The following is a 15,380-nucleotide window of genomic DNA, read 5'->3' on the forward strand; positions in this document are numbered from 1 at the left end:
TGTGTTGTTGTGTTTGTGTTGACGAGTGGTGTGTTTATGTTGACCTGTGTTGTGTTCTTTCAGACTGTTCAGCTCACAGCGGCAGGTGGCGAAGGTGGCGGAGATGATCCACACAGCTTCTTTAGTCCACGACGATGTGCTGGACGCCTCCGACACCCGCCGCGGGAAGCCCTCCGTCAACTACCTTTACGGACAGCGAAAGGTAAAAAAAAATAATAATAAATAAATAAAATAATGATAATAATAATAATATCCGTTTCCTACACATTAGCCTGGATAAAATAATACTCCTCTTTCATTCTCTTAATAGCGCACAACACCTTTTTTTGTTGTTGTTGTGGTATTTCTTTGTTATATCGAACCGTACTTTTGCTTCGTGGTTTTCAGCCGCTTATATTGAACCAACCTTTTTTTTTCTTCATTGCTATATCGCACCTTCCGTCACCTACCTCTACGGACAACGGAAGGCAAAAGAAAGAGAGAGGAAAGAAAAAATCAGTTTGCTCAACATTATCCGTAAAAGAATGAACCTCCCCGAACTCTTCCATTCTTATATCAACATCGAACCGTACTTTTGTTTTTCCTTCATACGCTTTTTTTTCCTCTGTGCGCCTTGTCGTGGCTACCCTCGTCTCCTGGGATCCCGACCTGGTATATAGATAGATAAATAGATAGATAGATATATAGATAGATAGATAAATGTAGATTATTACACGATACGGACAGGAAAAGGTAAAAGTTAATGAGAAAGAATGAAGGAAAATATGATCTCTCTCCTCCACATTATCGAGAATAAGCCTTCCTTCTCCTTTGTTGTTTACTCCACATTTGTTTACTCCACATTTGTTTACTTCTCCACATTTGTTTACTTCTCCACATTTGTTTACTCCACATTTGTTTACTCCTCCACATTTGTTTACTCCACATTTGTTTACTCCACATTTGTTTACTCCTCCACATTTGTTTACTCCACATTTGTTTACTCCTCCACATTTGTTTACTCCACATTTGTTTACTCCACATTTGTTTACTCCTCCACCTTTGTTTCCTCCACATTTGTTTACTCCACATTTGTTTACTCCTCCACATTTGTTTACTTCTCCACATTTGTTTACTTCTCCACACATGTTTACTTCTCCACATTTGTTTACTTCTCCACATTTGTTTACTTCTCCACACATGTTTACTTCTCCACATTTGTTTACTTCTCCACATTTGTTTACTTCTCCACATTTGTTTACTCCTCCACATTTGTTTACTTCTCCACATTTGTTTACTCCTCCACATTTGTTTACTTCTCCACATTTGTTTACTTCTCCACACATGTTTACTTCTCCACATTTGTTTACTCCTCCACATTTGTTTACTTCTCCACATTTGTTTACTCCTCCACATTTGTTTACTTCTCCACATTTGTTTACTTCTCCACACATGTTTACTTCTCCACATTTGTTTACTTCTCCACATTTGTTTACTTCTCCACATTTGTTTACTCCTCCACATTTGTTTACTCCTCCACATTTGTTTACTTCTCCACATTTGTTTACTTCTCCACACATGTTTACTTCTCCACATTTGTTTACTTCTCCACATTTGTTTACTTCTCCACATTTGTTTACTCCTCCACATTTGTTTACTTCTCCACATTTGTTTACTTCTCCACATTTGTTTACTCCTCCACATTTGTTTACTCCTCCACATTTGTTTACTCTACATTTGTTTACTCCTCCACATTTGTTTACTCCTCCACATTTGTTTACTCCTCCACATTTGTTTACTCCACATTTGTTTACTCCTCCACATTTGTTTACTCCTCCACATTTGTTTACTCCTCCACATTTGTTTACTCCACATTTGTTTACTCCTCCACATTTGTTTACTCCACATTTGTTTACTCCTCCACATTTGTTTACTCCACATTTGTTTACTCCTCCACATTTGTTTACTCCACATTTGTTTACTCCTCCACATTTGTTTACTCCTCCACATTTGTTTACTCCTCCACATTTGTTTACTCCTCCACATTTGTTTACTCCACATTTGTTTACTCCTCCACATTTGTTTACTCCTCCACATTTGTTGTTTACTCCTCCACATTATCGAGAATAAGCCTCCGTTCTCCTGTGTTGTTTACTTGCAACAATAAACTATCAATCAATCAATCAATTACTTCCTACTCTAAAATCCTTGTATGTAATTTTGATCACACTGTTTTTTTTTATTCCTTTTACCCGATATTTAAGATTCGTTCCACAAACACAACACAAGCACGTCAACACAAACAACACAACCCACACGTAAATACCACAAAAAAACACCACACACGTCAACACAAACACACAACAACACAGGTCAACACCAACACAACAACACAGGTCAACACCAACACAACACACCACTCAACAACACAAACAACATACCTTAAACAGAAAAAAAGAACTAAAGATAAAAATATTGAGTAGGAAAATATATGCTCCCAGGAAAAGAGAAGAGCATAAGAAGACGTTGAACCTGCAATGCGATTCACACTAATGGAGGTCAATGGAAAAAATATATATATTCACGAGTATCGCTTTTTTTTTCACACATAACCGGCAAGGAGGGAAAGACGGCAAGAGGGCACGGTTTGCTTTTCCCGCGTAACACAATCCTGGTTGGGACTGTTGGCCGGGGACGGAGTGAAAGACCCCAAGGAAACTAAACGGGAGGAGCCTGTCTCTTGCCTGCACCGTCATTTGTCTGTCTGTTTCTGCCTCTTTATCCCGGATGTCACCGTCTCAGGGCCTTGTGTGACCTACCAGCATCCTCACACCCCCAAACCCCGAAGCATAAACCAGAGCTACTTAAGAAGAATCCCAAGGTGTTTGTGTGTAAGGTTGCCTCGTCATCTTCATGCATTCAAGCAGTTTAGATTCTGTCCTTGTGTTGCGTCGGTTTGGAGGTCTTTCGTCGTCACCTCGGCATATGACCACAGATGTTGCGCCGACTAAATGAAACTTTGTCGTCATTTTCGTAGCTTTTACTAGCATCCCTACACCCTCAAGCATTAACAGGAGCTAATATGTAACAATGCCAAGGTGTTTGCGTGTAAGGTTGTCTCGTCATCTCCGTGCATTCAAACAGCTTATACTTTCGTTTATAATCTATTCTCGTGCATTTGTATTCTATTCTCAGTGCTAAGTTTTTTATATTTCTTTATGGAGGTAAGGTGGTATTCGATTCTCAAGGTTGTCTCGTCATCTCCCTGCATTCAGACACTTTATACTCTCGTCTATAAGCTATTCTCGTGCAGTTATATTCTATTATTAATGCTATTTTTTTATATATATTTCTTTATGGACATAAGGTGGTATTCGATTCTCAATGTTATCTCGTCATCTTCGTGTATTTAAACAGTTTATACTCTCGTTTATAATTTATTTTCGTTCATTTATATTCTATTCCCAATGCTATTCTTTTTATGGACGCAAGGTGGTATTCGATTCTCAATGCCATACGGTTTTTGCCTCGTCATCTTCGTGTATTCAAACAATTTATACTCTCGTTTATAATCAATTCTCGTTCATTTATATTCTATTCCCAATGCTATTCTTTTTGTGGACGTAAGGTGGTATTCGATTCTCAATGCCATACGGTTTTTGCCTCGTCATCTTCGTGTATTTAAACAGTTTATACTCTCGTCTATAAGCAATTCTCGTTCATTTATATTCTATTCCCAATGCTATTCTTTTTATGGACGTAAGGTGGTATTCGATTCTCAATGCCATACGGTTTTTGCCTCGTCATCTTCGTGTATTTAAACAGTTTATACTCTCGTCTATAAGCAATTCTCGTTCATTTATATTCTATTCCCAATGCTATTCTTTTTGAGGACGTAAGGTGGTATTCGATTCTCAATGCCGTACGGTTTTTGCCTCGTCATCTTCGTGTCTTCAAGCAATTTATACTCTCCATTCTTGTCTAATCTTCGTTGTGAGTCTCCTGCGTCATGTCCGTATCTTTACTAACTTCCTTACGCCCCCCAAGCAGTAATATGAACTACTTTATGACGATGCTAAGGTGCTGACGTAAGATTGTCCCGGCATCTTAGTGCTTCAAGCCTCTTCATGTTCTTGTTCTTCTTGTTCTTCTTTTGACCTACACCTTGTTTCGATTCTTAGATCCTCTTTTTCTGATCCTCTCTTCTGCTTATTCACACGTTTTTCTTTCCCCTTGTTCTTATTCTTCTGGGGCCGTATACACAAATATTCTAAGAATAATACTAAGCCTTGCACTTAACAACTTTTAGCTAAGCATAGGCCCTTAAGTATTACTTAGAATTCCCCTTAGCGGACTCTAAGCTAAGTATTTTTTGAGCAAAATACCGGTATGAAGTGCATCGCCTAGCAAAACGATCACTTGCAAAAGCATTGTATATAGCTACCACAGTGCATATTATGCAAAGATGAAATAGCTATAATGCATTCAACATGTTATCTATCTGTACACAAAAGCTTGTTTGGAAACAATGGACACAACAGTGAAGTAAATGATCGACATAAACGAGCCTTCTTCTTCTTCCTCTTGTGGTCTTTATTGCCCATGATCGTTATATAGGTGCATCTTTTCATGTTTCCGGTGTACATCCACTATTCTTTTATGTGTTTTGGTAAAATATGTATATTACTGCCTCGACGTCGTCTCCTCAGCCGCCGGTGACAACAAAGGCGTAGCGCGAAGCGTATCACACGGAATTACCAAATAATAAAAGTAAACAAGTCAAAACAAACTAAATCTAACCAGACCTGACCAAACCTAACTATGCCTAGCCTATAGCCAACCTAACCTGACCCCTCTACCGCCAAAATGCAATGTGCTAAGATGCGTTAATTCACACTCTTCAATAGTTTGAAGTTTCTTCAATATTCAAGCTGTTTGTCACTGTACTGTATTCAGAGACCAACATACAACACATAATGCATTAGCCTCACGTGAGATGGCTACCATAATTTCAGACTCGTGTGTTCAGTGACTTTCTTGTTTATTTATTTTGATATATATCAACTTTCAGTCAGGTTACTCGGGTATATCTTTACCTCAGTGGGTCAAGGCACACAATCACTAGTACTATTATAAAATGTTCTTATGTTTCCCGAGCTTCTACACCTATCTGCTGTACTAAAGATAGGTATAGGTACTTCTCCATTCATGGAGGCCACTTTTCTCAACTATCTTTGACAGGTCTTCCATTCACATTGTTTCACTCTGCTCCAGTGTCATCATATGCTTTCCCTCTCTGTACATTTCCTTTCACCAAAGGGGATTGTCTTCAATTTCCAGTGTTATATTAATTTGGCCCACCGGTGTTCACTCATTTCCTCTCTTTGAAACTCAGCTTCCCCTTGGTTAACCTTTCTCAGAAGCTCCACCCCATTTCCCCTGAGAGCGTGTGAACACTATCATGCCAACTGGTTTTGAATGACTTCTAATCTCCCGACATCTTGTGTTAGTCCTGCTGACCCATACAAGATAGCTGTTGGGTTACTACCTTCCCCATACAAAGGCAACTTCCATATTCATACTGGCTAATTTCCCTTCTCTACCACTGATGCTAACACCTGTCATTTTCCCTACCTTGGCTTCATTTACTTTTCTTTGTGCTTTCTCCTATGGCCTCCTTGCTTATCTCAAATCCTAAATAACCTTGTGTTTCTATTACCTCTAAGATATTGTTTCCCAGCATCCACTGTCCTACTGCTGGTGTGAATTTCCATTATTATGTTTAAAGATAAGTTTCCATTCCATACCAAAGTCATTTAGGATCAGGCAACGTCCTTCCACTAATACTACATCATCTGCATAACCTAGGCAAAGCAATACAACTTCTGATGTGTGGGGCTTTATTACTGTTGTCTATAATATCCACATATACACATGGAGGAGGGGGGTTATGAACAGAAAGGATTAATTGATTATGTGGCAGTAGATGGAAGACTGAGAAAGGATATTTGTGACACGAAGGTAGTAAGTGGAATGTTCGATGGGTCTGACCATCTTGCAAAAGTGGGTGTTTGAAAAGAAAGGTGAAGTAAAAAAGGAAATACTGAAGATAGAAAAGTTACAGGAAAAGAAATAAAAGATGAGTATAACATGAAATGGCAGAGGCCTTAAGTGAAAAATGGGAGTGTGAAAGATAGTACAGATAGATATTGAAAAAGGTTTGGAACATTCAAAGTAGTGTTAACTACAACAAAAAAGTGGTAGGAATGAAAGTGGTGAGGGATGGAAAAATAAAAGGAAATTCATGGTGGACAAAAGATAAGGAGGATAGTAAAAGAATAAAGGGAACTTTTTAAGAAAACTCAAGAAAGAAATGTGGCTGAGCAAGTAAAAAGGGAAAGGAAAAAGAAATATAGAGAATGCAAAATGTAATTAAAACAAGCAATAAAAGAAAGCAAGAAGAGAGTTGATGAAGACTTTGGAAAAAGACTAAGTGAAAAGGGAACACAAAATCATATTGGAAAGAAGTAAAAACGAAAGAAATTCATCACAACAATAATATCTCCCAAAGTAACATTAATGAAGTTATGGATGAGAATGGAAAGATGTTGAAAGACGGGGAAGCTGTGAAAACTTAATGAATTTTGATGATGGACGTCCAGCAGCTGTAACAACAACAGTTTTGAGTGGAGGTAGAGGAGGAGTATATAAAGAAAGAAGTATAACATATGAACAAGTAAATCAAGCAATGAAAAGATTAAAAAATGGAAAAGCAGCAGGAACTGATGGAATCAATCAGATATTTTTCTTCAGAGTCAATTGGATTGGATTGCATTGTGGGATGTTTTAAAGATTTACAGTGTGGGAGGAAAACTGCTCAGTGCAATAAAGTCTTTCTATGAGGATGCATCTGCATGTGTCAAAATTACTGGAGAAACAAGTGAACATTTTGAGTTAAAAGTGGGATTAAGGCAGGGGTGTGTCATGTCACCGTGGTTGTTCAATATCTATATGGATGGTGTCATGAGAGAAATGAAGGGCAAAGTTGGGGAAGTTGGAGTAAAAATGTATGCTGAGGGAAGGAAGTGGGTGATGAATTCAATCCTGTTTACTGATGACACGGTGCTCATTTTGATAGTGTATGTAAAAGGAGAAAGCTGAAAGTAAATGTCAACAAAAGTAAAGTGATGGTTTGTGAGGGGAGTAAAAGTGAGGTTGTAGATTTTAAATGCCCATATAGAGAGGGAACTGAATGTGAAAAAGAATGCAAAATTATTTTGAATGGTGAAGAAATGGAGGAGGTCAATGAGTTTAAGTACCTTGGATCAGTTATCAGTTAAAAATACAATAATAGTACCAACCCTCACATATGCAACTGAAACATGGGCCTGGAATGAAAGGCAGTGAAAATTTGTTATTTGAGGAGTGCTTGTGGTGTGAGTAGAATGGATGGAATGAGTAATGAAAGTGTGTACAGGCGTTTTGGAATGTGTCACGGTGGTGAAGGGAGGAAGTGTGGAGTGGTGGAAGAAGTGAAGTGACAGACTTTAAAGTGGTTTGGCCACATGGAGCGAATGGAGGAGAGTAAGATGACCAGAAGGGTGTATGTGAGTGAGATAAAGGAAGGGAATGCTAGAGGACGACCTCCAGTGAAATGGAGGGATAGGGTGCAGGAGTACGTTAGGGAGAAGGGTGAAAGATCCTGGAGAAACTTTGAGCGGGCAAGGAGGGAGTGTCTGGATAGAGAAAGATGGAAACTTCTGCCGTGGCAATCCCCTGGTGGGAGCTCCTAGGAGCAGGCGTTGATGAGATGATGATGATGAATGAATTGAGCGGAATCACAGCAGAAATGTTGAAGTGTGGAGATGAAGTTACTATATGAATGGTCAAGATATGTGAAGTGGCCTGGGAAGGGGGGGGGGAGGTCCCAGCAGACTTGATAAAAGCCATCATGGTCCCAGTTTACAAGAGGAAGGGCAGGAGAGGGGAGGTGGGAGTTGTAGGGGTATAAGTCTGCTGAGTGTAGGCTACCCGGAAAGGTATATGTAAAAGTCCTAATTGAGATTGTGCAAAGACTTACAGAAGAGAAAATCAGTGAAGAACAAGGAGACTTCAGGGAGGGAAGGGGATGTGTGGATCAGATTTTTCGTTCAAGTTGGTAGTAGAAAAAATATTAGCAAAAGGAAAAAATACTATGCTGCCTTCATGGATCTAGGTATTCTAGAGAAAGTTTATGACAGAGTCGATTGGCTGGCATTGTACATGGGACATCTTAAAGGTATATGGTGTGGGAGGAAAACTGCTTAATGCAATAAAGTCTTTCTATGAGGATGCATCTGCATGTCAAAATTACTGGAGAAACAAGTGAACATTTTGAGATGAAAGTGGGCTTAAGGCAGGGGTGTGTCATGTCACCATGGTTGTTCAATATTTATATGGATAGTGTTATGAAAAATGAAGAGCAAAGTTGGGGAAATTGAAGTAAAAATGTATGCTGAGGGAAGGAAGTGGGTGATGAATTCAATCTTATTTGCTGATGACACGGTGCTCATTGCAGAAAATGAAAGTGACTTACAAAATTTGGTCAGTGTTTGATAGTGTATGTAAAAGGAGAAAGTTGAAAATAAATGTCAACAAAAGTAAAGTGATGGTTTGTGAGCAGAGCGAGTGAGCAGAGTAGAAGGGAGGTTGTAGATTTTGTATGCCCATATAGAGTGCCCATTGAATGTGAAAAAGAATGCCAAATAATTTTGAATGGTGAAGAAATGGAGGAGGTTAACGAGTTTAAGTACCTTGGATCAATTATGTGTAAGCATGGTGGTACAGAAGGAGAGAAAAGAGAAAAGGGATTGCAAGGATTGACTGATTGGAGGAGAAGCTGCGGATCCATCTCTGGCATGCCATCTCCTTGTTGGGGGCTGAATTTCTCTATGGCATGGACTGGACCTCTGCCGGACAGCTGGAGAAAGCTGCCATGGCACAAACCCGACTGATGGGAGACAAATGATTTCTTCTTCCACATCATGTTTGGCCCTGAAATATGAGTACAAGTTCAAATAAACTACGATATATATATATATATATATATATATATATATATATATATATATATATATATATATATATATATATATATTAATCGGGATGTTTTTTCTTGATTAGTGTACAATACTAAAAGAGGTTAACCTGGTAGCTGCAGGGATCACGTTTCTTAATGGTCCCTCCGAGCAAGAAAAATGAGAAAAAATCATCACGCAAACCATTTCATAATATATATCAACGCATTTGTGATCAGTTGATGCATCATCTATTTTGGGGGGTTTATATCATGGCAAAAATGTGGCCCGTCGCTGGTACACGGTAAAGCCACAAATTTGGCCTGTTGCTGCTACCAGGTTAAGCTGGACTATGAATGGACAGATGTTGTTTTAAGAGCATCTGAAATAAACTTATGGTACTGATATATGATAATTAAATCTGTATTATTTATTAAGATGTGTCCAGTGATTTAATTGGCAAAGAATTGCAAAACACAAGCCAAGAAAATAAAAGTACTGAGCTGACTGACGTATTGACACAGGAAATGGTAGTCGGAAAAATAAGAATAGATTAATAATTAATATACCCGAAGCAAGAACTAAAAGACATTGCATCGACATAAGTATATGATAGAATAACAGGCATTATCTACATGAGTTATTTACTGCACAGTGCACACTATATGGGCTGGCAACATTGTCTTATTTTCTAGCAAGTGAAGTTTCTTATATTGTGCATTATATTCTTGCATGGGAATGATTTCTTGATGCTGGATGACAAAAACTAAATGATTAAACAATAATGTTATGTGGTGAATACCAGCTTGAGGTCACTGTAGGTCTAGGAGGACTTGCTCATTGTTGTCAATGTCATCACGATCACTGCAAATAGATACATTACAATTAGAAATGCTTTGGCACCTGCCCAATATCTATATCTATACTTGTCCAGAAGTCAAAACTCTTGACTCATGGACCAATTTGCAATTTTTTTTGCTCATAAAGATATAGCATTGTTGATTGACTTTTATAGCTATTTGGGAGTAAGACTAGGAATAATCATAAAATTCACTTTTAGATCTTCATAAGAAAGGAAGCTGCAAATAACAAAAGCCATAATATACTGTGAACTAATTAATTTCAAATGTGAAAAAAGACATGACCAAAACAAATAAAACAATACTAGAATGCTAGCTAGCATGGGTATTAGTATCATTTTGCAACACCCAGGGATTCCCTTTAAGAGCTACCGATACGTCAAATTGATTTGGTTTGGTTACTAAAAATAAGCAAAGGAAGGTAATTTTGTTAGGACACTTCTGACATTTACGTTTGGTTAAAAATATCAACTTTTCTAAATAATAGTTGATTTGGTTAAAACTGGCTATCTTAAATAACAGATTAAGTTGAAATAACTATATGTCAATGATAAATTTACCCAGGTTAGGTTAATATGATTAGGTTTGGTTTATCGCCTCTGGGAGGTTAGTCAAGTAAAAATGAAATAACAGACACTAGTGACCCAAATAGGTATTGTTTTGGGTTTGGTAAGGTTGGTGAGAAACGTTTGTTGAAGTCAGTCACAAGATTAACAGGTGTGTTAGGTTAAAAGAGTTTCTATTCTATCTATCTATTCTAAAGGATAAGTCTGGCGAGGTAAAATATTGGCTCACCTGTGTTCGTTCCTTGGGCAGGAGTCTGTGGCTGCCGGTGTTGATCACAGGTAAGATACACGTGCGCCAGTGATGACTGGACCTTCACAGACTACCTGAGGTGAGTGATAACAGACACTGGATGCCCTCCAGGCGATGGCTGGGGGCTGTATAACGCCAGCCACACCGGGCTTCCAGCAAGGTTACTCCCAGGGCTCCTTGTGTGACAGCCTGTGGATGGTGGCAGGCGGTCACCAGCCATCGCTTGGAGGGTCACCAGTGTCTGTTATCACTCAATCTCTGTCAGCCTGTGAAGGTTGCACCTGCATTTTACCTGTCGGTGAACACCACTTCAGTCGTGATGGCCATGTAAGTGTTTCCAAGGTCCGCCTCGCCGAGCCACTCATCTCAGCACGGTCAGCACAGTCCACAGATATTTCAGGATGAGTTTCAAATCCTTAAACGCCTCCAATTCATCTTGACGAGGCAGATATATTAGGAGGTGATGCCTTCCCTCCCGCTGTAATCCACCATTTTGCAATACTTATACATTTTTAACGGTGCTAAGGGAGCCCCTTCCCCGCCTTAAATTTTCCGCCCGCTAAGTGCTCCAGCTCCAGCGCTAAGCGGCCCGGCGCCATTTTAAGTAGAAAACTTAACGATTCTTTGCCGTTAAGTGCACTTAGCGATGCTAAGAACGTTTGTGTATACCGCCCCTGCTTCTTTTGACCCACACCGCCTTGTATCGCTTCGTAGATCCTCTTTTTCTGATCCTCTCTTCTGCTTATTCACACATTTTTCTTTCCCCTTGTTCTTGTTCTTCTTCTTCTTTTGACCCACACCGCCTTGTATCGCTTCGTGGATCCTCTTTTTCTGATCCTCTCTTCTGCTTTCCACTTGCGTTACTCTTTTGTTTTTATATTCTTGCTCTTGCTCTTGCTGTACTCCGGTGTCTTGGTCTCGGTCTGGGTTGGGCGTTTCCTTCTTTCACGGTGACTTGGTTTATAGGGCTTCGTGGGGCTTCGTTAACGGGGATGACTGCTTATTTAACGGGGATGACTGCTCCAGGATGATTTTTGTGAAATGCTTTATTGTATGGCTCGGCGTGACTCATATCCGCTTGTTATGAAGGAGTGAATGAAAGGCAGAGCATCCGGTGGAGAAGGGATGAAGGAGGAGGAGGAAGGGAAGGAGGAAGAGCAATTAAAAAGTATCGTACGGTTCCATTTTCATTATTAGTACTCGAGGGTTGCCAAGGTCGGTGTTTTCCCTTCTAATTCTGTTGTTTAAGAAGAATGTCTCGCGAATTAGATTTCTGAACGGAGATTTTTGAGAGATGGTTTGACTTCCATGGCGCTAGAACACTGAAAATTCACGTTGTCAGTTTTCATATTTAAGTTTCGATCGCTGTTTTCCCTTCTAATTCTGTTGTCAAAGTTAAGAATGTCTCGTGAATGATATTTGATAACTAAGAATTTTGGGAGCTTGTTTTATTTCCATCCCGCCAGAACACTGAAAATCCACGTTATAAGTTTTCATATTTAAGTTTCGATCGCTGTTTTCCCTCCTAATTTTGTTGTTTAAGAAGACTGTCTCGTGAATGATATTTATTAACTAATCATTTTGGGAGCTTGTTTTATTTCCATGCCGCCAGAACACTAAAAATCCACGTTATCAGTGTTCATATTTAAGTTTCAACCGCTGTTTTCCCTCCTAATTCTGTTGTCAAAGTTAAGAATGTCTCGTGAATGATATTTGATAACTAAGACTTCTGGGAGTTACTTTTATTTCCATGCCGCCAGAACACTGAAAATCCACGTTGTCAGTTTTCATATTTAAGTTTCAACCGTTGTTTTCCCTTCTAATTCTGTTGTCAAAGTTAAGAAGAATGTCTCGTGAATGATATTTGATAACTAAGAATTTTGGGAGCTAGTTTGATTTCCATGCCGCCAGAACACTGAAAATCCACGTTATAAGTTTTCATATTTAAGTTTCGATCGCTGTTTTCCCTCCTAATTCTGTTGTCAAAGTTAAGAATGTCTCGTGAACGATATTTGTTAACTAAGACTTCTGGGAGTTACTTTTATTTCCATGCCGCCAGAACAATGAAAATCCACGTTATCAGTTTTCATATTTAAGTTTCGAGCGGTGTTTTCCCTACTAATTCGATTCCTTTTGAAGAGTTTGGGAGCAAGTTACATCCCCAAGTCCTTCGAGCATTTAAATTCACGTTATCTTATGTTATATTTACAATTCAGTTATCTAGATTCAACATCCCATCAGCGGTTCAATTGTTTCTTCAGGATAGGCTAACGTGACCATATTGGGTTATTTAAGGGGATATTTTGAGCGTTTTGAGCCTGAAACTCCACAATGTCTTGGCAACTCGTAGCATTAATTTTGAAGAGTTTGGGAGCAAGTTACATCCACAAGTCCTTAGAGCATTTAAATTCACGTTATCTTATTTTATCTTTTCAATTTAGTTTTCATCATCCTAAAAGCGGTTCAATTGTTTCCTCAGGATAGGCTAACGTGACCATATTGGGTTATTTAAGGGGATATTTTGAGCGTTTTAAGCCTGAAACTCCACAATGTCTTGGCAACTCGCAGCAGTACCTTAGTGAGTAATAGCGAGGGCAAACAAGACAATAGCGATGATGTCACCCCAACCACGGCCTATCATTAACGGCGTCGCAATTATCTGGCAAGGATGCTGCACCGTGATGGGAGATGTGCCAGCAGCCTTTCTTTACTATCTTTACTATACTCAGCCATATTGTATTGACTTATCCTTGCTACTTAGGTTTTCCGATACCTTACGCCCCTGTCCACCCAGCAGTGAATGGGTACCAGGTATTAATTGGGGGTTGTGTCCCGTCTCCTGGGGTCTGTTTCCTTCTCCTATAATTCCTTCCCCTTCTGTCTCTCTCCGGCATATGACCACAGATGTTGCGTCGACTAAATGAAACTTTCCAACTTTTCATGCTGGTGGAGTTGATGGTTATGTTGGTGGGGTTAAAGGTTCATGTTGGTGGAGTTGATGGCTCATGTGGCTAATGCTGGTGGAGTTGATGGTTATGTTGGTGGGGTTAAAGGTTCATGTTGGTGGAGTTGATGTTTATGTTGGTGGGGTTAAAGGTTCATGTTGGTGGAGTTGATGGCTCATGTGGTGTGTCTTGCAGGCGGTGATGGCGGGCGACTATATCTTGTCCGTGGCGTCCACCATGCTGGCCAGGATCGGCAATGAGGAGGTCATCGTCGTTCTCTCGCAGGTGAGCATCCCTTGTGACCTTTGGGGGGAGAGCGAAGGTCAAGGCTGCTGATAGGTTCTGCAAATACTATGAGGGATAACTTCTTTAATTTGTTCCTCTTTGTCGTCAGGAATTCCTCAATATTAACTGTATACAATAAAAGTTGATTATTTGAAATTGAACTCCTGCACCCTTCTTATACATTCTCACCCAAAGCATTTTTCTTATTGTGTTTAGATTTGAAAAAAATGTATTTGGTATTTACTATTTTGATGTTTAACCTGGTAGCAGCGGGGATCATGTTTCTTAATAGTCCCTGTAAGCAAGATAAATGAGAAAAAATCATCACTCACACAAACCGTTTCATAATATATATCAACGCATTTGTGATCAGTTTATGCATCAGCTATTTTTGGGGGTTTATATCATGGCACAAATTTGGCCCGTCGCTGCTGCACGGTAAAGCCACAAATTTGGCCCCTCGCTGCTACTGGGTTAACATTGAACTCATGCCCATTCTCGCCTAGAGCATTTGTATTATTAAATTTGATTACTGTATTTGATAATGATATTTTGATATTTAAAGATTATTAGCTTATGCAAATACAGAAGGGAAGAGCATTTATAGGGATCCTCAGCATACTCCTGCTTAGGGCCTCAAAAGACCAAGGATTCTAAAATAGACTCCTTGGTTATGGTCAAACCCTTTCAAATAGACCGTTTGGGCAGTTGATTTTGTGGGTCCTTTCCTATTTTTCTCTCTCATATATTACCTATAGCTAATATATGAGAGGAAAGGATAGGTGTTGGAACTGTGTGGCAGAGCAGAGGGGAGGAAAGGACCCACGAAATCAACTGCCCAAACGGACTATTTGAAATGGGTGGGCTATAGTACTGTTCAGGAATTTCTCTAGGCTCCTTGTTAAGTCCTGGTGGAGGCCATTCTTCAGCGGTGGTGTGAGTCATTCAGCGCGGCAGTAGCAGGCATCTGAGGTTGTCTGTGGCCTCACTCATCAGCCTCTTATGCAAGACCTTTCTTATTGTCTTGGCTAAATTTTATGACATGTCTCTGAGTCTTCTCCCAGGCCAGGTATGCTAATTACATATCCTGGCTGTAAAGCACTCAGCCCCTTCCTGTAGTAACTGCATACCTTGTACACAGTAAAATATCTGTGCATGAGTTATCTTGGTTTTGCAGAGTTTAGCATTCATTATTTTTGCAGTATTTACCTATTTGTAGTCATAGTAGGTGTGTAGCAGGTGTGTCTCTGAGCAGTCAGGTGTCCGGCAGGAAACTAATTGATTGCCTCGTTGCAGGTTCTTGCTGACCTGGTGCAGGGGGAGTTCATGCAGCTTGGCTCTAAAGAAAATGAGAATGAAAGGTTTGCCCATTACCTCAAAAAGACCTTCAAGAAGACAGCCTCCCTACTAGCATACAGCTGTAAAGCCGTAAGTTTGCA

At 39.6% G+C, this 15,380-nt stretch overlaps 1 protein-coding gene and 1 long non-coding RNA gene across 3 annotated transcripts in view; one reads left to right on the forward strand and one right to left on the reverse strand.

Annotated features, from left to right (window-relative positions):
* The window catches only part of LOC126983295 (all trans-polyprenyl-diphosphate synthase PDSS1-like), a 127,069-nt gene that overhangs the window by 63,825 nt on the left and 47,864 nt on the right, over positions 1 to 15,380 (forward strand). For both annotated transcript variants that reach the window (XM_050835960.1, XM_050835959.1), the window contains exons 4-6: positions 64 to 202; positions 13,852 to 13,941; positions 15,238 to 15,369. In XM_050835960.1, the coding sequence (XP_050691917.1) occupies positions 64 to 202; positions 13,852 to 13,941; positions 15,238 to 15,369 (361 nt within the window). The remainder of the gene's footprint in view (positions 1 to 63; positions 203 to 13,851; positions 13,942 to 15,237; positions 15,370 to 15,380) is intronic.
* LOC126983297 (uncharacterized) lies at positions 8,326 to 10,850 on the reverse strand. The gene is made up of 3 exons (XR_007735767.1): positions 10,691 to 10,850; positions 9,838 to 9,899; positions 8,326 to 9,012 (listed from the first exon to the last, which is right to left on the reverse strand). It is a non-coding gene; the product is annotated as an uncharacterized LOC126983297 (long non-coding RNA).

This window comes from Eriocheir sinensis, chromosome 53 (genome assembly GCF_024679095.1).
Source record: "Eriocheir sinensis breed Jianghai 21 chromosome 53, ASM2467909v1, whole genome shotgun sequence".
Taxonomy (NCBI): domain Eukaryota; kingdom Metazoa; phylum Arthropoda; class Malacostraca; order Decapoda; family Varunidae; genus Eriocheir; species Eriocheir sinensis.